The sequence below is a fragment of the Phalacrocorax carbo genome, chromosome 12 (assembly GCF_963921805.1).
Source record: "Phalacrocorax carbo chromosome 12, bPhaCar2.1, whole genome shotgun sequence".
In the NCBI taxonomy this organism is placed as follows: Eukaryota; Metazoa; Chordata; class Aves; order Suliformes; family Phalacrocoracidae; genus Phalacrocorax; species Phalacrocorax carbo.
The window spans coordinates 10,274,786-10,301,178 of record NC_087524.1 but is presented as its reverse complement, the minus strand read 5'-3'; the positions used below and the strand labels follow the sequence as shown (position 1 = coordinate 10,301,178).

Sequence of the window (26,393 nt, the reverse complement as noted above, 5' to 3'; positions counted from 1 at the left end):
CAGAAGACAGGTACAAAATAAATGTCCTTTCCTCCCAGAAATAAGTAGATAGCATTAAACCATTGTGTACTGCCTTCTGATTTTCCTCTTCATTTTAATGTGCTTTTCATAAGCGGTCCTTTTCAGAGGTCCTAGTCACATTCTCATTCATTCACATCCTTATTCGCCTATATAAAGTGCTATTCTAAAAAGAAATAAACAAAACAGTTTAAAAAAATCCACCTACAAACCGCCCAAGTCTCCATAGTTACAAAAGAAACCCAGCTCCTTAGCAAAGTATTAGCAATTTGCTCTGTAGCACTGCATTGTCCTCTTCTGCAACTGAAAAGACAGCTCTGCCACAAACACTGCTGCAAAAACAGAAAGTTAAGGTTTCGTGTTTACAGCTTCATAATGAATTCCGTATCAAATGTGCTCAGCTTACACATGGAAAAGCTAGGAAAAGTTTTGCTGGGTTTTTTTTTTGGACTCCTCCCACTAAACCCTCAACTAAGAAGCACTTTAGGTCCTTCCCAGAATAACTTTAGGTCCTTCCTAAAGCCAGGCTACATCTATGTCAAAAACAAGAAAACATAAATCTGATTTTAAAAAGGAAAAAAAGCTCTTTTTTTTTTCTTTCCCATTTTGATTTAAAACATTTAAAGGATTGTATCGTCCCACAAGACCTCTGGAGCTAAGCTTACTTCCCAACAAAGTTCCATATTAGTTTTGAGTTTAAAAAGCCAAAAATTCCAACAATTTATGCTGAAATGTCAATGCAAACAAGAGAATTTTTGATTTGTTTGGACTTATGGTGTCCTTTTCTCCTTTTGAAACTGAAAAACCAAAATCAAATTACATTTAAAGTCATAAAGATACAAAAATAATTTTCTTTCAAAATATCGGTTCATCACAAGTATCTTCAATGTGAATAGTTTGGAACTCTCTTATGGGAAAAGTAATTTTTTATTGCTGAAGCATTTTAGATTAAATGTTTGACCATCCGAAATTTCTCACTGGCAAATATTTGGTTATTCATTCCTCTCCCATTCCTCCTCTCTCCTACATCATTACTGCAATTTACTTGCCCTGAAGGCTAAAGGATGCCCTCAGAGGTATTTATACAACCTTAACCTCTTAGAACGTGGCTACACAGCATGCCCGAAACCCTTCTATGCCAATCCCACAGAGGACAGATGCAACTCATTGCAAATAAAATCCCATCCTTTTTTCTTCTTTCCTCACCACGTGTCAGTTCAATTTTTAAAATTCAGTTTAATTAAATCAGCCCAAACCCCTGTGAGACAAAAATGTATTGTTGTCACAAGTAACTGTCTACTTACCAGCAAAAGCAACACTCATAAAAATCAGTATTAAACTAAAAATATCTTTGCATGATTTGCACTTCTTTAGAAAACACACCTTGACTTTACACAAAGTTTTACAGATGTTCAGAAATGGCTAGATCCCTGCTCACTGCCCTGTAGGTACACTGACTCCTGCAATAATCAGGAGAAAAGGAAGACAATTTCTACTTTCCAGTCACCAAGACCAGCATATCAGTCAGACAAGAAAAGATGGCAGTGATAAAAATCTGCTCTAGAGAGAAATCCTATTTATTTACATACAAATAAAGCAACCCACCCCGTTACTTAGTGATCAGCAGCCATGAGGATTGAGACATCTGCTCTCTGGGAAGGTAAACAAGACAGCCATGAAGGGGGCAACAGCTTCCACATAATTACTAGCTTTGCATCCCAAAAAGATGACAGTCATTGTAGTCCCTTGTGTTACAGAGTAGCCCAGACCTGCTTCACATAGCTCAAAAACTTCCTTACTGTTAAGGATAACCTGTGGGTATCAGTCAAGCAGTAAAGGTGCACTGAGCCCTCCTAAGTGATATATTGTCTGGACCTACTCCATTTCAACTTCTTGTAACTTCACTTCTTATTGCCCAAAATTTAACATTAATAACAGATTTAATTAATGAATATAGCACTAGATCACCATCTCTCAGAACCATAATGCTGTAATCTTAAAGGATGAAGTGCACTGCACTCACTTTATAAGGGTTTATGAAGCATGTGTTATAAAAGTACCTCAACCATAAGGCTTTTATACCTTGGCACTCACTTCAATACAATCCCATAAAATCCAAGCAATCTTTAAGCGTTAAAGGTGACTTTCACTACTGTATTTATTATTGGATAATGAAAAATGAGTCAGACACCCATAGAAACTGAGCAATGAAATAGTTTCCTGAGACTTTTGCATTGGGTCTGCATTATACGTACCATGACCAAAGAACCAAATAGCTCTCTCAAGACCTTTCAGGCATTTCGTGCTAACCTCTCCCCAGAACTTCCTTCCCATCAGGAATTCTCTGTAATTACAAACCAACCTCTACTCTGCAGAACCCCATCGCTTGACTCTGATCTTTCCAGATGTCAATTGCTGTTTCTGTAAGCATCCAACTCCTTTGAAGAACCTCCTCCATAGACTCCTCCAGCTGTGCTGGAGGCTGTAGCTCTCTACTCCAGTAAGCTGGTTTGAGAAAACAGCATAGATCTCTGACATTAATGTCAGGGGGACCCCATCTGTAGGTTCCCCATCTTTCCAGCATGGAGAGAGAATGATCAGAGCACATCTTGCTCTTCAAGTTACGTGTGGGTCCTATGTGTTTGTAGAACATTTTGTCTTTTGTAGAGGGTACGTGAAAGAAGGGGACCATTACGACATAGAAAGTAATAAGCTATAAAATGAAAAGGTTTGGGGTTCTTTCAGCCTAAACCAGCAGGGTCTTCTGGTGATACTGCAACACAAAAGAGGACATCTCTGGGGTGCTTGTTCATTTTTATGAATATCAAATCCTTTTCTGAAATGCAATATGTAATTAATCTGCTGCCCCTTTGTTAAACATATTTAGACAGCTCATCTTCAAAATTGAGAGTGAGTTTCTTCATAAGCTTTGTAAATTGTACCACAACAATATTCTGCATAGGTATCAAGACCATTTCATCAATCAGAAATGATGCAAGTATAAATCTGCTGTCCGGAGAGCACATACTCCTCACCAATCACCAAGATCAAGCACCCCAGGTTCACTGTTAACTTGAAAAGCCCCTCAGCAGAATCCTGGTACTGTAGGAAATAAAACTAAGGTTTTAGCTACAACCAACCCAATATGTGCTTTGTCTCAACAGAACTTGGAACTAGTAGTTCAAGGGAGCATAAGTCTGGCCTATGAGGATGAATAATCTACGTGCATGAGATACTGGTATTACACTCAGATACTAAACATGCAGTTGCAATATATAGACCCAGTACGTATGTGCTACATACAGTTGGCTCAGTCAAGGGAAGAGAACACATTTAAGATTACAGCATCTCAGTAATTCTTTCATTTGCTTCTTGTAAAGATTAAAAAGGATGGAGGTGCCAGAAAGACTTTGGGGAGTCTCAGGTAGAGCAGTTCAGTCGCAAAAGAATGTTTGAAAATCCATAGGAGAGATATCTTACATGACTAACTGAGAAAAAAGATTAGTAAAAGCACATCAAATGAGGACTAGCACCACCTTGCCTTCTCTAAGGAAATGCACATCAGCCCACCATGCTTGTTTACAGTGAATAACCCTGGTTAATCTTTCTGACTTCTATTTTCTCTCATATCTAATTATATCCAGATTACAATTACAATTAATTGTTCAGATTTGTACAATATTAAAACAGGTTCTTGGCATTGCAGCCATACCTGCCATACCAGAACAAAACACTTTGCAGAATTCCAAGCTCACACACCTCATCCCCTATGGAGAGAGCACTTCATTTAATTACCACCTCCAGCAGCTGCATAAGGGCACAGATGCACCTTGCAGGATGCCCTGAGGATCAGGAGCAAATCAAGGCTAAATTGGATACAGAGCAAAAGCCCCTCAAGTAAAACCACTCTGCCATCCTCTTCCACAGGTGGGAAAATAAAATATATCATGGCTGTAAGGCTTAGGCAAAATCAGAGCTGGGAAAAGAAGTCAGATACTCTAAGGCTGCCATCCTAACCTGCCCACAATGCCAAATCCCAGGCTGGATCCAATTTGCATGCACAGGACTGGAATAAGCCATCGTACTAGAGTACTAGACCCAACAAAGCAGAACATCCCATCTTTTTTTTACTGCTAAGCAGGTCAGAACAACATGCCCCCCCATTTTCTCTTGTCTTTTTGGCACTGGACACATGTACTTTTCACTTTTAATTACAAGGCACAGCAAGCATTTGCTTGTTAAATTTCAGGTGCCAGTAGGGATGGAAGCCATCCAAAAAGCATGTGTTTGACCTGGCAAAGAGTGACTGATTGGCAACAGCCACATGCTTGGTTGTAAAACCCTTTCATTGTCACAGCAAGGCAGAGTTTACCCAAGGTTACTCCATTATACTCTTGTTTTCAGGTGCACATTCTCCAGCTCCCCCCAGATCATCAGAGCAAAGTCCTCTGCCACAGCAATCCCACCTTCCTGAGGCCACTTTGGTGCTGCATGGTGTTCAGCTATTTTGCCAAAGGTTTTTCAATGTCACAGCATGTTCATGCATAGTTCCCCTGTATGAATTGCCAAATGGGTTACAAGCATCACCATTTATGGCTGGTTTTGCATATATGCAGTTTGACCAGCACTTCTATGACTGGGCCTGTACCAGAAGCAGAAGGAACCCCAACTGGTTACCTTAGGCAACAACCAGTGGTTCCACAGGGAAAACAGACACCAAATCAGAAGAAAAGAAATCTAAAGCTTCTGGTCTATGTTATGCTTTACTCTGGAGCCTGGTATTTCTGCATAGCATAGTTCTGCACGATGCCTTTTTACTTTTCTTGTTTCTACATATCAAATCCATGACTGTTGCAACATCTGACACATGGGTTTGTGGTGACCAGCTTTTTCTAGTGACACAGAACAGCTCTGATCACAAACTGTGTGTACAAAAAGAGAAAAGCAGTGTTCACTGTTCTAATTATATGTTATTTGAGTAAATGCATGGTTGTACTATTCTCCATAGAACTACAAAGTAATTTTCACCATTATGGTAACTTACCATGTAAGCAGAAATAGTTACAGAAAATAATGTTATCCGTAAGGAGAGGCTGTGTGCACCACAGCTGCTGGAACTGAGAATACCATTTATATAAAAACACTCCTCTGATTATAGGTCTCACTTGGGAGAACACTTTACACGTGGGAATAAGTTTACTCACAGTAGTTGCCCCATTACAGAAAACAGAGAGATGTGCATGGATAGTTACTCATGGGGGTAAACTTTTGCAGCCTGTATACAGCAGTCTATTTCATTTGAGGACAGTAGAGTGTTTCATGACTCTTTAGAAAAATAGAAATTGTATTATGTATCTCCCTTGAGGCCATTAAACGTGAATACAATTTTAAATGCATCATTGCTTCTCCTCTGCTTACACACTTTATTTTTCTGCTTTTTAGTCAGATTGCAGAGAGAACATACACAACAGTCAGCTTTATCAATGTTCACATCCAAATGCTAATGATCTATCTCAATTTACTTACCTGGCAACTATTATTCATGTCCCTCACTGTCCCTAATGTACTTCACTTCCTAATATCGCCCCGCTAGAGGAAGCCAAGAAGGTAGGAGGTCTATCCATTTTCTGGATGGAAGGCTGAGGCCCACAAAAATTAAAGTTACAAAACACAATGGCATTGCAGTGCTTTGCACAGTAGCACTTAGCTCTAAGATATCCACTGTGGTTGCAAGCTCCACACGTTAACTCAGGTTCTGGAGATCCTCATATATGGGAAGGTTCAGGATTAACAAATACCAGCTCACTGGATTTGACATTTTCCATTACATTTGCAAAATTATCTTCCAATGATACAGTCCTTGCAGGTTTATGGTAGAAGTCTTGTCTGTGATTACACACCATGAAGGTGAGTGGCTGCCCCAGCAACTGTGAAACAGCTGGGATGTCCCATTCCAGCAGGGTCACTGCTACCTCGCAGCCTTGGGAAAAATCACATACTTTCCTTTCCATACCCTTCCATGCACATACATGAGCCCTGGTCGCTGCAGTGTCCTGAAGAACTAGTTTAAGAAGTAAAGGAATTGGAAAAGGGGACAAAGGCTTTATCTGCAGCACAGCCCTGACACTTTGGTTTAGGAATCAATTGGCAAAAGGATTCACAGTGCTGCCTGGGATAAAGCATTTTGTGATGAGAGTTGATCACATCAGAGCTGCAAAGTTACTGCACTTACACTGAAAGAGGCAGATGTGCCTATATAGCAGAAGGTGAGGCAGTGTCCTGACCCTTCAGCTGCCAGCATGTACCCTGCAGATGCTGCTAAGCTAGTCTACTAAAAATGAGAATTCACTCAATGAGAAATGCTGGATTTCTTTATTCTTCACATTGGGAAAGAATGAAATAAGATGACATTTTTCAACAGATTGTTGGGTTTGAGGGTTCGGGTTGGCAGGGTGGTGATTTTCCTTAAAGAAAATTAACGGTGTCCTGATGAACCAGGTCATATCACAAAAAATCAAGGTCAGAGCATTATGCAGTCTTCAAAAGGACCTACCTGCCCCTTTTCGAGGAGCTGCTCTCCACCCATTCTATTATTTTTCCTCCTTTTTAATAACAGGACATGCTGACTCATTATTATTGATTGATTATCCTGCTGTCTGTGAAGCACCATTCCCCTCCTCGTTAATTCAAAACTACCTCATTTTTCATACTTCATAAATTAATATATTATCAGAGCTGCAGCAGTAAAAGAGATGGCCATGTTTCATAGAGAACTAGGGAGGGTGAAGAAAGGAAGGAAGTCTCATAAACCTGCCCTACATCAGGATCTGCAGCTGTGCCTGCCCTGCAGACAGGCTGGGTGTTAAGGACAGCCAGCCCCTTACAAGGTGATGCGTCCTGATAGTCCTTCTTTGTCCCTGTAACCAAGGCAGGACACTGAAAGCTCACACAGGTCTGCTCTCCCTGCTTCATAAAAGCAATGGCCATGCTAAGTAGCAAAATTGCAGCTTTATTTTAGTGGATATTATAACTTCTGATCTGTCCTTTGACACTCACTAGCTAAATTAGAGCAAACTACCACTTTATTAAATACTGGCAGACAAGTCTGGGAAGTCCAGATCTAAATGTGGATGTGACCTTTCCAGTTTTACCCATCTCTTCTCTTTACAACCTTGTACCATCCCTAAGGCTCTGTAGGGCGCTGACTCTATCAATACAAGGTGAAGCAGGCAGAGAGAGCACCAGGAGAGGTGGACTGACTTCTGGAAGCCAGACAAGGCAGCCCTGTCATAGATGTACACCAGTATCCTGCCAAGGTAAGTCTTACCTGATTACTGGCCTATTTCCCCCAAAATATTATTTGCTAGTCCTAGGAGAACAAAGCTGATATAGTTGCTTGGGTTTCTCCCATCCTTCCCCCTCACAATCACAGAATCATTAAGGTTGGAAAAGACACCTAGGACCATCAAGTCCAACTGTCAATGCAACAATACCATGTCTCCTAAACCATGCCCTGAAGTGCCACATCTACAAGTTTTTTGAACGCAGTCTGACTCTCCAGACACTCTAGTAGAAAATGAAGTGCAGTGATACCCTCCTCAACCAATCTTAGGTTTTTTTAGGATGATGGGGCTGGGAATTTTATGTTTAAAGTAGTAGATACCTACATTTACCACCACAAACAGTGCCAAACAAACACTGCTCGCCCACTCGGTTTTTGCACACAAAGCAACCTCAGGGAAGCATGCATGGTGAATAAGTCAAGTCCAAAGGTTTTGAATTTTGATTTGTCTTCCCCTAAAATCTGTGCCTGCTTTCATTCAAGTGGCCAACTTTTTTCGCAAAGGCCCATGCAGCACCTAAAGCAGGGATTTCAGGATCACAGTCCAGTCCTTGGTGGATAAACAACATAGCAGGTGTCTGACTGCTTATTTCTTATTTAACTTAAACATCTTGTGTCTACATGGTTAGTTTTATCAACCAAACTTGCAATATCTGTGAAGACTAAAATGACATTTATTTAACAAAACATTTTTCATAAAGCCAACTTAGCCTTCATTTTATTCCCTATCTTTATTAATTAAATTCTGCATTAGGCTTCCATTTACTTTCAATACTTACCTCATCACTAACCAAATGTGTGTTAAGTGAAACCTATGAAAAAATTCAAGTAAAAGCTCTTCGAATGCATAAGTACAAAGACATGAAATGCAGATGCATAAAGGCACGTACAAGCAACCCTAATTCTGGAATTTTATAATACATGAACTACTTTTTCTTCATGAACACTGAAACGATGGCTTTCAAGGTACTATCTTTAAGACAGGTATAAACAGAAACAGATACCCATCTCTCTTCTAACCATCTCCCCTCCACCCCCATTAAATAAAGCCATATGTGAGCATTTTTAAAATTATCTCAATTGTGTTTCTTTTTAGAAACAGCTGATGATCTGTGGGTGAGGCTCACTGGGGTTTGGGGGTTTTTGTTTGTTGTTGGTTTTTTTTTTTTAATGGACCTGTTTTTTTTCAGAGAATTAACTGAAAAGGCCCCAACAATCTCCAGTTTTCATGTTCTTACATACCAAGGGACATCCTTCCCTGGAGTACAATGATCAGACTGTCTCTGTATAAGAGGGGAAAACTTCCATTTGGGATCTTTCATAGGCTTGAGTCCCAATTCTGTGCTGTCTGTGCTGATAAATGGTCGCATCCCAGCCAACAGATGCTATATGACCTCCATTTATCTCTATGATTTATGTCAGGTAAGATGTAGTAAAATGAAAATCTGCAAACAAACAGATAGTAGTTTGTTCTTTCTTTACATACAGGAACCTACAGGTCAGGTCAGGGCCCAGTGGGGCATCTGACATGCCAAGCCCCACAGTTCCAGGCTGCAGCAGGGCAGAGTATTCTTTCAGAGGAGCCCCTTGACTACAAAGATCCTCAAGGAGGAACAATCCCCGAATAGAGTAGTAATAATAAGAATTCTAAAAAAAGACCCAGCCAAACCTATTTGGGCACACTGAAAAAGACCCTATATTTTAAAATGTAAATGTTATTAGAATACTGCTACCTTTACATCTCAACATCTTCCATTCATTTATCTTGAACCATGTCTAAAATGCTAATAATCTAAGTCATCCAGCATTGGGGAAAAATATTTCTTACACAGGAAAGTTCAGATAAACCTACAGAGAAAATGTGACTTTCCTGAATTCAAGAGAAAATAAAAATCCCTCCAAAATAATAAATTCCTCAAGTTCTCTTCTCCAAGTATTATGACACATGTGTAACTCAAGAGATCTCTTTCACACAGTTTCAGGTCATGGTTCTGCAAACATTTAGAAAAATTCTCTCTTTTCTCAGGTGACAAACTAAAGCTGAATTAATCAGACAAGTAGAGAGAATCTCATGCACAAGAACTCACAAGACTGAACCTTGTTCATAAAACACATCATGTCGCATATCCTCTGACTCTGCCATGGATGTTGTGGGTGACCTTAAGGAAATCATCTTTGCTTCATCCGTAAGTGAAGAAAAATATTACTTCTTCATTTCCAGCTTTATTCCCCTATTTAAATTGTCAGTTTTGGAGACTGACAGTGACGGTCCCTGAAGTGTATTTACAACACAGAATACACTGTCACATTACCCAGATCGCAGTCACATTTGTACAACCCACTGGTATAACCAGAGCAGATGAACCTGAGCTCAGCTAACTCAGACACTGTGTTTCAGAGCTACAGCCTTTCCTGTACAGCAGTAGGCAGGTTCTGCTCACTTAGGTTCTGGACTGGGTGGCATGGTTTTTGGAGTGCTGAGAGGCACAGGAACGTCATACGCAGCTCAACAGGTCCAGAGAAAGGGTGCACAAACAGACGGTTACAACTCCATTCGCAGCTCAGGTAATTTAGGCCCTGTTAATGGCAGCTGCAAAACCAAGAGCTATTTAGAAACTGTATTTCCTTGGGCTGAAGGGAAAGATTAGGGATAAATGACAGTAGAAACAAATAGTTCTATCACTCCTGCCCTGTGGCTCTAACTCATCCCCATTGCCTTTGTGTTACAAACATGTTCTCTGAGATCACACCAGCAAGTGCCAGCTTGCAGCACATGCTGTTTATCACAGTGTCAGCATAATAAGGAAAAAAGGGTCCAAAAAAACTTCCATCTGCCAAATGGCTTTAGGAAACTCCAGAGCCCAGTTCCTCACCGATAGCTTGGGATGCAATCTTAGGAAAAAGCAGCAGATGACTAATGGGAGCTGTGGCGAAGGATGGCAGCTCAGTTCAGGCTGGGTTAGCAAGCATCAGGTGCATGCTGGAACCTCTGCCTCATCAGCCTATCACACATTTGATGAGTAAGGAGAAAACAAAATGCTGTGGAATTCCCTTTGGGATCAAATGAACTAAGAAATGAAGGCAAAACCAAAAACAATTTGGACCATGGTTCTGCCCTAAGGCTGCAATCACAGCTGAGGAATTCCCTGTGGAGATACATAAGCCCAGGACAGGGTTTGTTCTCAGTTACTCTCCAAGTGAGCAAGAAAAATAGAGAGGAAGTCAAAGTGACTTGTGCTTATTTAGGATCTCCAACTTCTGTAAGAGGAGGTGTCACTCCCAATGTGCTAGCTAGTTTCCAGTCAGGTAGATGCATTCCTCTGCAATTTCAATATTACAGTCACAATTAACTTCTTCCTTCATTAACCTGAACTGCAACGCAGCATTGCTGTCTGCCAGCTCATAAACAATTGCTGCGCTTCATCCCCAAGAAGCTGCACAGAAACAAACAAATCTAATTAGATATAGCTTTCAGAGCTTCTGACTCTCCAAATACCTCTAAACCTTTCTGATTCTAATGGGCCAAGTTCAAAGGCATGACTCGCTATGAGAGGCGTGGCATGCCTTTGGCTTTTATAGCTTCAGTGATTTGGACTGCCCCTCTATTTCGACTCTATGACAACTGGGAAAGAAACTAGTCTGCAGAACCATGTTCTCAAAGCTCTTCAACTGAGCACTCTAACTTTATTTCTGCTGTACGCTGTTTGCAACTACTGTCCAAATCCCTTAGCTAGAAGGTCTATAAATATCTATAAATAAAAGCGCTGATGCTTCACTTCTGGTATAAGGGAAAAATGGGGGAATCCTCATTTCAATCCCTGCACTTGGGTGATATTTCTGTGCAGAGAGTCATCATAAAAGGCTACAGACCTTTTAATTCTTCAAGTTATCACCTACAATGATGGTAACAGCACGGGAGAAAAGCTAAAGATCCAATTGAGTTGCAAAGCAAATTCATGAAGGAAGGCATTTCTAAGACATCAGAACTGTCACCCCAAATCTTAAATGCAATCACGACCTCCCATTTATCCACATCTCATCTAAGCAACACTATACACAGGCGAGTGCTTTTTGGTTTGATTTTCCCAGAGTTGTCATTCTCTTCCTTTTACCTCTCTTCTTTTTCTTTTAAATGCTTTTTAACTCCATCCTCTCAACCTCTACAGGAATCCCAAGGGTAAAGATAAAAGTTTCATAGTGAAAACTGGGTTTTCAACTAAACACCACCTTTACCAAGAACATGTTCTCTTCACAGAACGTTTCATGGAAAAAGTATACATGGTATCTAGGGTTCAACAACAATTCCTTGAGACTCAAAATGGCACCCCAGTGCCTGAAAGGAGCAGATATATGGGACTTCCGCTTTCATCTTCTTTCTGCACCTTTTGGAAGGACTTTGCATCCCTCCGTTCTCAGGATAGGGGATCTTACCCAGCAGACCAACCCATGCTAGAACACAGGGAGTCACAGCACTTCAGCTCCAAACGGTGCTATTCTGAAGTCCAAAAAGTGAGGCAAAGAATCACAGGTTTGGGTGGGGTTTTTTTGCTTTTGGGTTTTTTTTTTGTTTTGGTTTGGTTTTTTTTTTTTTAATTATCTAATTTTCTAACAGTAAGTTTTCAACAACCAAAAAGAAAAAAATGGGATAGAAAGAAAATGGGAATTTAAAAAGTCAAGAGAAATGTTCTTATTAAAATAGGAGAGACTTTTTCTCCTCAGTGCTTTGGAAGAAATAAACAATTCTAATTCCCAGACTGCTGTGAAAATCCGCCTCTAGTAAAATGTAACTAACACCCAAAATATAGCATTAAATTAAAGGTCAGCAGGGAACTGAGATCTCTGCCCAGCAGAGAGTAAGCAGCCTTTTGTCATATCCCTAAAGACAGACAAGAGGCTATGAGGTAGAAAAGCCAAAGCTATGTGTTTTGCAAGCCTCAGCTTTCCAGAACGCTCAACCATCTGCCCCTAAATCTGTAAGGGAGGGGTGCCGCTAAACAAATATGAAAATTTCTCCTTTCTGAAGTTCACCACAGACTTATCAGGCTTGTTGCAACCTATGTGTCAATCAGGCAAAGCAGATGCTTCTCCTATGGCCTTCTCAGGCAAACAATGAGGTGGGCAGATGCACTGAAGGGGAAGATGTGTCCTGGAATACACTCTGCCTATTAAAGCATCTTCATGGTGGTGGAAGTCTCAAAACTGCAGGCACTTGGCTTCTCACCAGGGCTCAAAACACCAGTCCATAGCCCCCAGGACTTCAGAGTTTCCTGACTGCTAGGTCTAATGATCACCTGGAATTTCATAGTATTGATGAGAACTTAGTGCAGATTTTCCTGATCCAAATACAAGTCCCTAGTGTGCAAGTGAAAGAAGAAACAGCCCAGGAGAACAGTCTGGCAGTTTCAGCTCCCAGCAGCAGAGGCTGCACACAGTTGCAAAGTGTGAAGCCCTGAGCTTGTTGGCTCTTAGGAGAAGGGAGTTAGCAGTAAGACTGCTCCACAGGAAGATGAAGTAGTCCTGGCTCATGGCAGGAAGCATTTCTGCTCCAGTGCAGCCAGAGGCTGCAGATTAACAAAGGGCTGCAGCCTGCTTGACTGCTTCCTTATGTCAGCACTCCGGGGTGATACTTGATAGGCAAGAGGGATCATAGCTGGGAAGAAGTATTCTTGGTAACTTCCTTTGGTATCTGTTGTTATATTGATTTAATTATAGCTGCAAACCTCAAATTACAGAATGGAAAAGTACATTTTCCAAATATCTCCTTGTAATTTCTAGGAAAATGACACCCCCATCTCAGCTCCAAAACCAGCCATCAGCAGGTTGGGCCAGCAGCTGGGAGCAGGTACTCTGGGACCCAGCCCTGCCTCTGCCCAGCACCACGTGGTGACACAGCCAAAGCCTCCTCAGCTCAGTCTTGGCTACGCAACCCTGTGTCTTGGTTAATTCTGTGCATGTGGAAAGATGATGTCTCCCAGTGGCAATGTGCAAAACTAAAGAACTTCCATGGAGTGAACCTGGCCTCTAAGTGCCGAACACCAGCACAGCCAAGAGATGTCCAGGGAGAACTGAGGTTGTCCTGGATTTATCACCATGATAACCACAGAGATTGTGTTTCTTCACCTCTTCCTCTCTCAGCTGCCTCTTTCCTCTTCAGGCACAAAGATATGATCTCTCCGCAGTGATTTTGACCACTGACAAGCACTAGTAACTGATGTTTTTCACTAGGGAGCAAAGGGCAGGACTGTGGGACCAGCTGCTTCTAGGCTGCTCCAGCATTTGCCAGTTTGCTGTGTCAGGGAAGATATTTCAGTACCTAGCAGGACACCAAATACAGACAGGGTAATATTGAACACCCTGCTGGGGCTCTCGTTAGGGATGGGAGACACACACAGAGGCAGCTTAGAAGGAAGCCTAAAGAGAACTGACTAAATTGACTAAATATATAACCCAAGCGGAGACAAAAGTTTTTAGCTTAAAAGAGGGAGGCCAACGATACATGAAGCTCCTGGGGACCTGCTTTTGCCATCAATGTTACATAGCAGATGCTCAGAGATTACCTTTGTGGAGACAGAGTCAAATTCAAAGAGAACTAAATACTTTAAGGCCTAAAGAGCCATTAGGTCATCAAGTCTGACCTCTACTTGTAGCACATGTTCCAGAATTTCACCAAATCATTTCTGCATTAAGCTCAATTTTTCTTCCAGAAAGGATTCCACTTGGTAAGAAAAGGGTGTTGGAGTGCCGTAATTCAGGAGGGTAAGGCATGCATCCAGTGTGGCTTTCTTGGAACCAAGGGAGAAAGGGAATGACACAGGCTCCCAGATCATGGGTTGTAGCAAAGCCTCACCCAGCTGCTCAGGCTCTGCATTTCAACTCTGGCCTCAAAAAAGAAATCAGAATCAAAAAACTGTTCTCTTAAAAGAAGAAAGAAAAAAGCCAGCATTTAAATCCTCTCGCCTCATAATTGAGCCCAGGGTTATGCCACAATTCAGGTAAATGATGTTTATATAACTGGCATTTGGCTGAATGCATAATTCCTATTTAGCAGCTGAAGAGAGGCATTTTGGGTCTTCAAAGAAATCTGACAGGTAATTCCCACTGTAGTTCTGCAGGGTAGCTGAGAGGTAATTATCCTTCTCACTAGTAAATCAATTAGGAATGAATGTATGGAAAGCTTTTCTCCTCCTCCAAGTAACTGCTAATCCTCTAAGCACTAATGAGCAGACAGGGCTAGCAACAGTGTGCAAACCCATCAAAAATAGAGAGGCTGTGAGGCATGCAGGGTCCAATCAGTACCTGGGAGCTAATGCCTCAGGAGAAAATATCTTGCCTGGAAAGGGTCTGCACGATTCACTGTTTGTGCACAGGCCTCGTGTATGTGTGTTACTTCTGGTATCTCCCTCCCCATTTACTGCCTCAAACAAAGACCTATTTTTGAGGCTCACGGAGATCACTGCATTGTGAACTAGCCAGCACTTGTGCTGTTAGAGGCGAAACACAAGGGATCTGGACTTTCTCTACCGGGGCACAATTGATTCACCTACTGCTTTGTGATTCATTATTGGCAGTTGTCCTCAGGAGCTCAGCAAAAACATGCTGCTTACTCTGCAGGCCACTGTAACAATATTCACCCAGAGAGACTTGGAGAAGATTACAACCCAAGCGCATTTTTTGCAGTGCACAACCTCATGAATGTGTAAGGGGTGAGTGGACAATAAACCTGATATTGAATTTGACAAATCCCAGATGCTCCAATCTAGTGACTCCTTCTTCAGACATTTTGCAAATGCTGCACAGGTGTTTGGAATTGCTTTGATGGTCAACAAAGCACTAAGCTCCGGGCTCAGACAAACCAGCTGTTTAGCCATGCAAAGTAACTGTGCCCATATATTTAGCAGAGGTAGGAAGAATGGAAACAAGGTGTTCCCACAGCAGCCAGCACTGAAACTGCTTTCCTATGGGTTTTCCTTACAGCTCATGTCTCCATTTCAGAGGGATGAGAAGAGGGAAGACAAGCAGATAGGTCCAGAAATCATTACCTTAAGATGTAAGTAAAAAAAAGTATTTTAAAAAATTATCATCTGAAATAAGAAAACAACAGGAAAAGATAAGTCTGCATGCCACTATATGATGAAATATAGGTGTTATTAATTAAAAAATAAAAAAGGAGAGAAAAGACTGCTAATTTGTAAAGCTTGATAGCTTAAGAAATTGCTAAAAGATAATCACATACACTAGTACTCCGATTTGTAAGGGAGACTTTACACCAGTGACGTAGGATTTGTAATGGAGCATATTGCCTCTGATTTTGGGTGGGCAGAGTTGCTTTGGAAACAGAATGAAGAAGAATTAACTCTTTAGTGCCCACCATATTGGGTATGGGAGGTGTGTGAAGGCCAGGAGAGCTCATTACGAAACATCTTCATTCCATTTTGCTCAGAAAAAAGAAGTCAAGGTAGTTGTCACAATAATTCAACTTCTGCATCAGAAAAAAATATAAGCTGACCCCTGCCTGCTGCATTCTTCCTCTCCTCTATACATTCAAACACACACATATTGCTGCCAATAGTTATAAGAGCTTTGACTGCATTAAGGTTGCATACACTGAAATAAACATCAGTCCTGAAACGTCTGTATACTGACCAGTGATGGAAAACACAATAGTAGTAATAAGAACAGTACAAGAAGCAAAACACTAGTTTGGAAACCTATCGATGGAGACAGGAGATGGGCAGTTTGGAAGTGATCGAGTCAAATAGGCTGCACCCCATCCAAACACAACTCAACTGCCAGCAATTAGCTACATGCTGCAGCCCTCCCACATTGATTTCTGTGGGTAGCTGAAAGCGTCTTTGTCCCACTACCTCCCTTGAATCAACACAGGCAATAATTTTAAACCAAAAAGGCACCGAGTAGTAACTCCTGGGTGCGTTTTGTGAGCCAGCTGCAGCCCTAATTGCATCACGTGGGAAGTGCGAGCAGGGGGTTTGAAAGCTATGACCTCATCTTCTCTCCTACACATTCAAATCAAATCTTATGTCTCCCACCCACTCTCCCAGGCATATTCTGCTTTCAGTCCCCTTACATGATATAACCAATGAAAATGTCATTTACATCTTTACCTCCAACTTCTAGCTAGGGAAAGCATAAAGGGGAAAAGAGTCAAATGCAGAAATAGTTGCCTTTTACTCGGTATTTCTAATAATGAGGAGATAGAGAAGGCAGGGAGAGGTGTAATAGCCAAAGCCAGTGTAAGCAAGAGTCCCAGAAACATTTGTGTGAGTTCAGCTTCTTTAAAGGTGCAACAGTCAGAAGCAAATAAAAGCAAGCCTTTTATTTCTTTAACACATTCATAAGGAGATTAAGTGCTCCATCCCTATCACACGTGAAATAGGCATAGTTCTACTGTATTCCATGGAATTGCACTAGTGCAGCTTCAAGCTCTTGTGAATTACCAACAGATTTCACTTTAGGATCAAAATTCCTCTCAAAATGAACAGAATGCTGTAATTTTGTTTCTATAGCTACCAGCTCAAAAGCTCTCCCTTACCTTCCTCTTGTTAGTGGGACTGACATAAAGGTAGCTCAGCACAGTCTTCAGGCCTACTTTGTCATTTAGCTTTTCATAGGTAGTGCCATAGTCTGTTGACCTGGAGAAAAGAGGAGACAAAAAGAGTTTATGTAGTTATTAGAGCTCAGGGGAATGAAATGACTGTGTGAACAGCTGCTCACAGTTACAGCTTGAGCATTATTACCCTTAAAACTCAAGCTTTGGTGTTTCGTTCAGGGTGGCCAGCAGAAAAGAAAACGTGAGTCCTTTGGGGCAGGGTCTGTCTCTGCATCAGCTGATCCTGTGCACCTGGGGAGCTCTGGTGCACCCAGTAAGATGGACTTTGGGGACAGACTCTGCTCTCATGTGCCAGTGTGGGATCACAAACGATATCTACTTAAGAGGACTCTGATCTCAGCAGCACCCTTAGCACAAATTCTCTTTTCAGACAAACCCAACAGAAGAATCCAAATTAAACTCATCAACAACAGTTTTATTTAAGTAGGCTGATTTTTGACTTGGAGATGGGGATCCAAATGTGGCTCAGAATTGTAACAGCTGAACTCACGTCTAGATAAAAATGTGCCTAAACTGGCATCTTGAGTCCTCAGTCACCCCCATCCTACTTTGTGCCAGGCATTTAATTTTTCTGAGTTACAGAGACAGATTCAGGCCCCTACACTAGCAAATCCCACCCGGAGGAGCAGATGATCTGGGGGTGGCATTACCCATTCGTGACTGGGGAAAAGGGCTGCTTCGTCACAGAGGGTTTTCTGTAGCTTCCTCCTCCTCATTTGTGGGCATGTTTGAAACCTCACTTTGCCCTGCTTGTTTCTCTACTGTTTTTGTACTCTGCTTTTCCTAACAAACAAGATTTTTCCTACCAGAACAAATCAACAGCTACTTAGTACAGGATCCCACAGCTGAAGAGTGGTCAGCACCAGCTTGCTTTAGGAGGGGTGTCACAATGTGCATGAAAATCTCACCCATCCCATCCAAACAGTGGGGAAAGCGTGGCTCCTGACCCTACACAGCTTCTGTCATATGGACAGAGGAAACACAACCCTTATCAGGTGGACAAGGAAAGACCCTCACAAAAAGCCTACCTGAACATACCTATGATGTTATTAAGATGAAAATTCATGGCCCCTGCCCTCCTTCCTGTATCACCCTTTTTACTAAACAGATGATTAGAGAACATGTAGCAGTTCAGTGCCTTTACCAGTAACAAGCTCCAGTAATTTTCCAACTTTCTAAGTTCAGCAAGCCTCTGCCACCTTTGTGGTTTTGCCTGAGACCCATCCTCTGCTCCTTGTCTGTCTGGCAGAGAAATGGCCCAAGCCACCTTTCTGGCATCACAGCAAACAGTGCTACTGCAGCCAGCTCCCACCCAAGTGGCTGCAGAAACTGAGCAGTGCCAGAATCTGCACCCAGCTCCTCTGGTTTCCTCACTGCCAGTGGAGTCCAGAACGACACCAAAAAGGCCACGATGCAAAACCAGACAGCTGGTTTCAGGCATCCAAGTAGTAGGACCCATGAAGTCAAAAGCTTGTTTTATCACTGATGTGTGTCCAACACATTTGCTTCTGTGCATCTTTCAAGCACAACTACTAAATTTTTTACAAACTGGATCTGTCCTTAAATATGTTGAGCCAACCTTCCTCCTTTGAACACTCAGCAGTCAGGGGTGCTTCAAGTCTTAAATAACTTCCTTGTGTTCTGGGTTAGCTCTTTAGTACTAAAATAGAGCTAATACTAACTCTATTCACACTTAATACTCTTTTGTACTAAGGCATAGTATTGATACTCACTGGGCTTCACAGAGGTGTCCCAAAGGTTATTACAACAATATACTGTATTTCCATAGCACTTTCCCATTCAAAGAATCTGAAGCTCTTGACTCACTAGTTATCAATACCACACAAAAAATCTAGCAGCTTTCCCTCTCTAGCCAAGCTTGAAACTGAAGAAGCTCGACTAATAAAACTGAATAATCCAGGCCAATTAATTCCACTACACGAGGCCTCCCCTACATGCAAATTCAACAGGCCAGGAATCCTCAAGTAACACTAATCTCGAAGCAGAGTGTAACACACAGAGGGCAAGCACTGAGGTACTTCCTTGATCTCATCCTTCCAACAGCACTGAGGCACTGAACAAGCCACACTGGGGACTACACATGTACCAGCCACCAGCCAGGGAAAGAGATCACTGGTTTCAATCAGCATTCAAAGAGAATACAAATAACAGTTTAATATTCTGACAGAGCTACTTTGGTTTTGTTCTCCGAGTCATTTTCAGATCTCCCAAAATGCCTTGCACTTCTAAAGGTGCAGGCTGGGTGTCCTAATGACTCTTTCTCATTAAATCATTATCACTCATTGCATTTACCCTTTCAAAGAATAGCTACAAAGGAAGTAGGATCATTATTTCGTTAGCTTCTTTAAGGCTTTCTTTATCATCATGACAGTCACCACTGGCTTCACAGAAACATCTCAAAGGATATCACAATAATATACTGTATTTCCATAGCACTTTCCCATCCAAAGAATCTGAAGCTTTTGTCTCGTGTTAATCCATTCAAACTAACAAAGTCCCAAGGGCCATACTGGGAAATATTATCTATTCTAGAGAAGAAGAAACTAAAAAGCTTGCGTAGGTAATGGTTCATTTTTTCCAAAAGGAGACATCTACAATTACTAGCGTACAGCCTGATACTTAAACCTGCTAGACTTCTACCACCAAACTGCCTAAACTGAAAACATTTACAAAAAAAAAAAACAATTATTGTCTGCCTAATTGTTAGCAACCCAAGCCTGAACATTTGAAGAGGTGTGACCCACAGGTGAACAGAACAGTTCTGGCTCATCTTTTAGTCTTAACTTGAACCCTTCTCCTTTACTAATTACCTGTCTTTGCAGTCAAAAACTTCTAACTGCAAATTTACCAGCCCACATGTCCTTACAGTTGCTTGCCGCTACAAGCAGTCTGGATACCATGTTTTCTCCCATTCCTCTAGTTAGAATAGGATCCACTTCAAAGTACATTGTTAGAGGAGTGGAGGGCAAGAATGGTAGTAGTAACATCAAAGTGACCAAACACTCAGTGGTACAGAAGACCCTTTCCATAAGTCACACCCCAAATGCCTGCTTTAATTTTGGCTGGTCATTTCATGGCCAGCTGATCCTGCCTAGCTGGTTCTCCTCGGAGTTGCTCTATTGAAGCCATCACTGGAGTCTCATCATTACACTGCTGGTAGCATAGAAACTGTTAAAATGTGGAATGGACTCTAGCTATATATACAAAGCCTGTAAAAGCTCAGTCCATGCATTTTGTCCCACATCATCTTATACATTGATCTTACAGCATTTCATTGTCCCCTCCATCTTGCTTTCCATCCTGCAAACCAAGCTGCTGGCAATACCCCAAGAAAGGTTGCACAGTGAAAAGCAATAAAATTCAAGGGATAGTCCAGACATGGATGAACCTTTGCCTACTCCAATTCAGCTTTTTGTTTTTTATAACTAGCAGTTCCTACCAGCCATGAGGAAGAATCTCTTTGCTAGTCTTGGCGACATGAAGAAAGACTTGATCCAGTGCAAAACAAGCATCAGATCCATATAACCTAATAAATGCAGGCTTTCTCTGAACAGGTTGTGACACCAAATTCTACATATTCCCTTTGGAAAAGCAAGGTTTGTAATGTAATTAATTTATGGGGAGACTGTAAATTTTCCCGTAATCATATTTTATTATAAACACTTGGGAAAGAAAATCACCTGCTTGATCCCACTGCCCTTACTTGATGGGCTGCAATGTATTTTAATCATTGCTGCAAGTGTTGTCCCACAGCCTCAAAGAGCAGGGCTCAAGGAGCACACCCAAGCAGAGAAGCTTCTCTCTACCAAACCTAGTCATAAACTCAGTGCACCAAGAGGTAACAAAATCCATCTTGTTCCTGTAGGTCTGAGCCTGAGCTTCCCTGTGAATCCAAAAACAGGCCTGAGCCAGCAGACTTTAATATTGTGATAAGACTTGCTCATCCTAGGGATATGAAGTAGAGGTGTGGAGAGGCAGAGAGAATGCCATCTGAATAGCTTTTAAGGTCCTCCCCTTGGATGGTTTCCATCTCAGGGGTCTGTCAAGCAGAGAAAGGAAGTTTTGTTTGTTTGCAGTTTCAGCTACTCAGCTATGGAGATAGGCTATAAAATATATATCAGTCTCTCAGGAGCAAAAGAGCTGCAAATGTTGGTACTGGATGGCTGGGAGGACAAGTCAACCTCCTGGAGTGTACACACGCCACCAACTCCTGTCAGGGGATTTCTCCTCTATGCCTGTGGCTCTCCCCAGCTGTGTGTGGAGAAGGATCAGGTATGGTTTTGATTTTAGATTCTCAGCCTTTTTGCTAAGGTACTAAAGCTTATGAATTCATCTCCAGATCAGAGTCTAACTACACGCACTCACAGGCATCCCCAAGTTGAGAACCACGTGGGGCACAGCTCTGCTTAAATGAGCAGGAGAATATCCTGATTCTCTGTGCGCTTCAGAGAGCAACAGGAACACACACAGCCCAGACTAACATTCTCTTCTCACGTGCCTGCAAACCGTCTGCCTGCAGTGTGCCTGTCTCTCCATTCCCCCCAAACAACTTGTTTTTACCCGTTGGTCAATTTTCTCCCAGTTTGACAGGGAAACAAAAACCCAAGAGGAACAAAGTTTCTACAGGTTTCATGAAAACCAGCAGCCAGCAAAAGGAGAGCAAACTTATTAGCACTCAAAGAAAAGCTGCAGCATGAAACCAAATCCCACGAGGCACGAGAGCAAGCATATCTCTCTGAACATCCAGATGCAGGAAAACATTCAAACACAGCTCACATGTATTAATACACTACAAAGAACCCAACTGCACAACACAAGAAATCAGGCTGCCAAACTTCCATTGCTTGTGAAATAATTCATTTCCATCTCTCCCTTCTCCTTCCTCCCCCTCAAATTACCCTCCCTGAGATAAAGGCTTTCTGAAGCTATGACACACTGAGAAGACACCCCTCCTGAGTCAGAGTCCAGCCTGACCACCCGCTGTGGTAGCCCCAAATGTAAAACCCCTTTGGCCAGCTACCCTAGTGACCATAAGTGGTTCAGGACTCAGGCAAAAGCTGGCTCAGCACTAACGCCAACACACAGCTTTGTAACAAATGGCTAAATGGGTTCTTACTGAAGCACAGACTCCTAAATCAGGAACCAGGCCAAACACACAATAATTACTGTACCATGTGAGAAGCTGGTCCCACTAACTTACAGGCAGGGCAGAGGGCTGCTCCTCTTTGAAAGTATATCAGTCAGTTAGCATGCTCTGGACCTACCTCCCCGAATTCTTTCAGATGATTCCTTTTCTTCCTTGTTGAACATTTTAGACTAGTTCCCAGCTTTTGGTGACTATTGCTGTGGTGGCTGAACATCCTCCACTTCCAAAGCATTTTTCATATTTAGATACAAAAGAGAGAAGCGACCTTTCATCTCTTAGGGCCACTTGTGAGCCCAGATGAATGACAAATGCCTGGGACAGAAACACAAAGTTGGCCCTGCAGCTACTCCAGCCCCAGCTGGAGCTCTGGAAAGGCAGGGTGATGACTGCCAAGGCAGGGAACGTGTGCAAGTCTAGCAATGTTCCCCCAAAAGCAGTAGACATGATGCCACCCATCACTGCTAGCCCAATTCTCTGGGATCTCCTTCTCTCCAGGACTATATCATTCCCAACCTCAAGGCAACTAGGGGAGCCCAGTCCAGCTCCCAAGCCTGCAACAGTGGAGCCTAATTTCACTTACAATGAGGCAGTTCCCAGAAAGATCCACTCTTACCAGTGCAAGCACATCTGGCTGACCTGGTCATGCACAAGGACACTTTTTTCTTGACCAAAAGAAAAACAAAAACCAAACACAAACAAAAAGACCAAACAAGCAAAAAAAAAACAACCACCGTGTTGGGCTGTGGCTACTTACTAACCAAGGAAATCGAAGTATCTGTACTCTGTGAATCTTTCACTTAGCAGAGCACATTTGCTGTGCTGAGAGCTTGTTTCTACCTAACCATGATTTTAGAGTGACTGTAATAAAGTCAGAATATTTTACAACTACAAACAGAAATAAGCGCCTCCCCTTGTTCCTGCCCCGCTAAAGAAAACTAAGCACAATACTGAAAGTCTTGGGAAGTGAACAGAAACTGAGAAAGCATATGGTACTGCTTCCTAGTGCATTTTCCCAGCCTACAGCAATATCACTGACTTCCTAAATTGAAGACGATGTCTTTGTTTGCAAGAGCCATCAGTGGGCTTTTAGTTCCATAAATCTGCCTAACCCCACAGAGAAACTTGGCAACCTCATTATCACATGTTAATAAAAACTGCAACTGTGTGCTGTATGAAGAGATGCTTCCTTTTAACTTGATAATACATTTCAGAGCCCGCTGCCATCACTTAACAAGAATGAAACCATGGAGCCCTATGATGCCATTTGTGATTTCACTGATTGTTGTCATATTCCCCACAGATTTTTTTCCAGTCTGAAGACTCCTTGCTTATTTAGCCATTCCTTGTAGAACTTACTTATATCTCTGATCATCCTATGACTACTCTTTCTAGTCCAATTACATCTTTTGTCATGGATGCCTCAGTAACCGATCTTTAACAGAAAGATCGTTCTTGAAAAAAGCAACTATCCAAGTATATCAGCAAAAATCCAGAGTATTTAAAAAGACCTAAATAAGACCACTTTCTACCATCCTACACAAGGATTTATATCAATACTTCTGGAAATGTAACCCATCAGTTCTAGGGGACTTTCAGTTCCACAAAGTTCCAAATTAGCTAAAACCAGAGATCCCACCAGGGAAAAAGAAGTTCAAGAAGATCAAAGGTCTGGTAATTTCCTCTTTGAAATTTTTGTTTTTCTTTTCAGTTTGCATGTCATTTAAAAAGCAGAATTCCCACCCCAATTTCTATTATGATACTGGCACCCTTCCTCCACCCCCTTTCTTTTTTGATTAATGACAATTCCCATCACCAAATATCTGAAAGACTTGATGATGACCTTTGTTGATAAATTTCAATTTATAATGTACAGTGGAGACCGGCAAGGCAAAATGAGCTGCCATGATGCATTAGTCATTGTGATCCACGGTTCAAAATGAAGAAGATAGGAGTTAGCTAGGAACTCCGGCGGCTTAGTCTTTTTTTTTTTTTCCTTGCATATTCTTCTCTTCTTTTTTATTTTTGACAGGTAAGGTATCCTCTCTTGTTTATTCAATATGAGCCTTTGGGAAGACTCTGGATGTCTCAGAGATTGGACAAAAGGGTACAGAATTCCCCACCTCTGGATTTGCGGGCAATAAAACACAGGAGATGTGATTATCAGTCACATTTCTAGTGGCTGATTGCTCATCAACGTTTCACTTGATCACCATCCCACAAGGCAGGGGGATTGTTGACACCAGTCATTCTGTAGGAGAGATGACTACTCAGATGGGCATGAGCAGTCTCTGGAGCTGTAATTTTTGTATATTTAGCCTACAGGGACAGTGGGGAATAACTTGAAAGCCACATATTTGCATCATTCCTGTTCTCCTTGTCCTGTAGGACCACAGTGGTGCTTTGGATATACCCGGCAATCACTGACTGTGCAGAACAATGTGCCATTGGGTGTCTAAATAGCATTCACCATCAGCAGGCTGCAGGCGTAGTGGTTACTAAACATCACTTTATATTCTGCTGCAGAATAGCCCACAATAAGGAGACACAAAAGTAATAAAGATTGGTGCCTCCCACTGTGATACTCAAATAACTCTACTTCCCCAGCTATAAGTAAGACTCCATCTTCTCTGTACCATGGTCGTTTATCTCTTCTTAAATTTAGCTACCTACAAATTAGGTATTTAGCTCTAGCTCCCAATTTCGCCCGCATTTTCTCTCTAACTAGAGACAGAGAATGTTAACTTCAGCGAGTGACTCATTCATCCTAAAATAGGTGAGGATGTATTGCTCTCTTAGGGTGTCTTCCTCCCTTCAGTGTAAAGGGAGACCAGAGCAACCAATACACACTCAACTCTTAGATGGCTAGAACAAGGCAAGGTCTATCTCCCACTAAATGGATTAGAAAAGTTCATGCACTGAACTGGCAGTACAAATGAAGTGAAGGGCCTCGGTCATCCTGCCCGAGATCAGAAGTTCATCATTTGTTGTAAGGTACCAGTGCTCTATGTTTTAATGTTATTCTGTGAGGATATGTATGGGAATTACTACTAGAAGTAAGTGCCAAATGATATCCACTGTCCATACACAGTCTATAGCATTACAAAGTGAAGAGAGCAGAGATAAGCAGAGATATGTGATATGGATTTCAGAATGGTTGCTGGCAGAATCAAGAATACAAAGACCTGAGGAAATGCGAAATGGCTTCTCCTCAGAAGGTGGGATAAGCACTTCCCTTCATCGCATGCTTGCCCCATTACACCAATGATTACCTGCTGGCAATCCTTATCATGGGCACGCAAAGTTGATGCCCACTGGTAGAAACTGTACCTCACAGAAGCACAAACATGAAAGCTATACAGAAATCATGTACTATCCACATCAGCAGCCTCAGCAAGGACACCAGAATCTGAATCATCATCTTACAGCTTCTGACCTGAGACTAGGACATCACATCCCTGCAGACGCCACCCAAGACACAGTTCAGCTGCCATGAAACGGGGGCAATCTGGAGCTAAGACAGTCTTCACAAAGGCCTCTCCTTTTTCTCCTCTGGTCATTTCACTACTGTGAAATCTGTGTAAAGGCATTACTTTTGTACAGCTCTGAAGAACTGCGCTTCATCATTACTCACTTCCCTTTTGTACTGTCTAAAATATATGACATCTGATTCTGACATCTGATTCTGATGTATTCTAATTTTCCAAAGAGGTGTTTTATGCACCCCTGGTAAGGCAGCATACTGATTTGATTCCAAGCACTTGACTGACTCAGCAAAGATGGCCTTATCAAGACATATTCAAGAAATTTGGTCTAGAGGACACTTTCATATCCTCAAAGATAAAAGGCAGCTTTGATGACAAAGCCTCATTAATTAATCAGATATTAATTAGATTATTAATTAGAAACAAGGCCCTTCCCAGGCCCTTTTCTACTTTTATTACTATAGCTAAAAATGCTCTGTAATGATTCTCCTAAGTAGCTAATCATTTTAATTTGCATTATTTTGTAGCAAAAGGAAAGTGCTTTGAACATAGGATTTTCTAAAGGAATTGCAGAGGTTCATTTTAATATTCATGGTATTAGGTGCATTTAAATTTGAACTTCCCTTAAATGTATATTGAACAGAACGTCAAAGGAAGACTATGGAACTGCCCCACCACTAGACTCTATTTCTGTGCTAGATGTGGATGATAAAGAAGTCCTTCCAACCACTCAGAGGAAAACTGCACACTGGGCAA

At 41.8% G+C, this 26,393-nt stretch overlaps 1 protein-coding gene across 1 annotated transcript in view; it reads right to left on the bottom strand.

Moving 5' to 3' along the window:
* SORCS3 (sortilin related VPS10 domain containing receptor 3) overlaps positions 1–26,393 on the bottom strand; it is a 317,833-nt gene that overhangs the window by 143,395 nt on the left and 148,045 nt on the right. Inside the window, exon 3 of the mRNA XM_064464110.1 lies at positions 16,911–17,010. Within this exon, the coding sequence (XP_064320180.1) occupies positions 16,911–17,010 (100 nt within the window). The remainder of the gene's footprint in view (positions 1–16,910; positions 17,011–26,393) is intronic.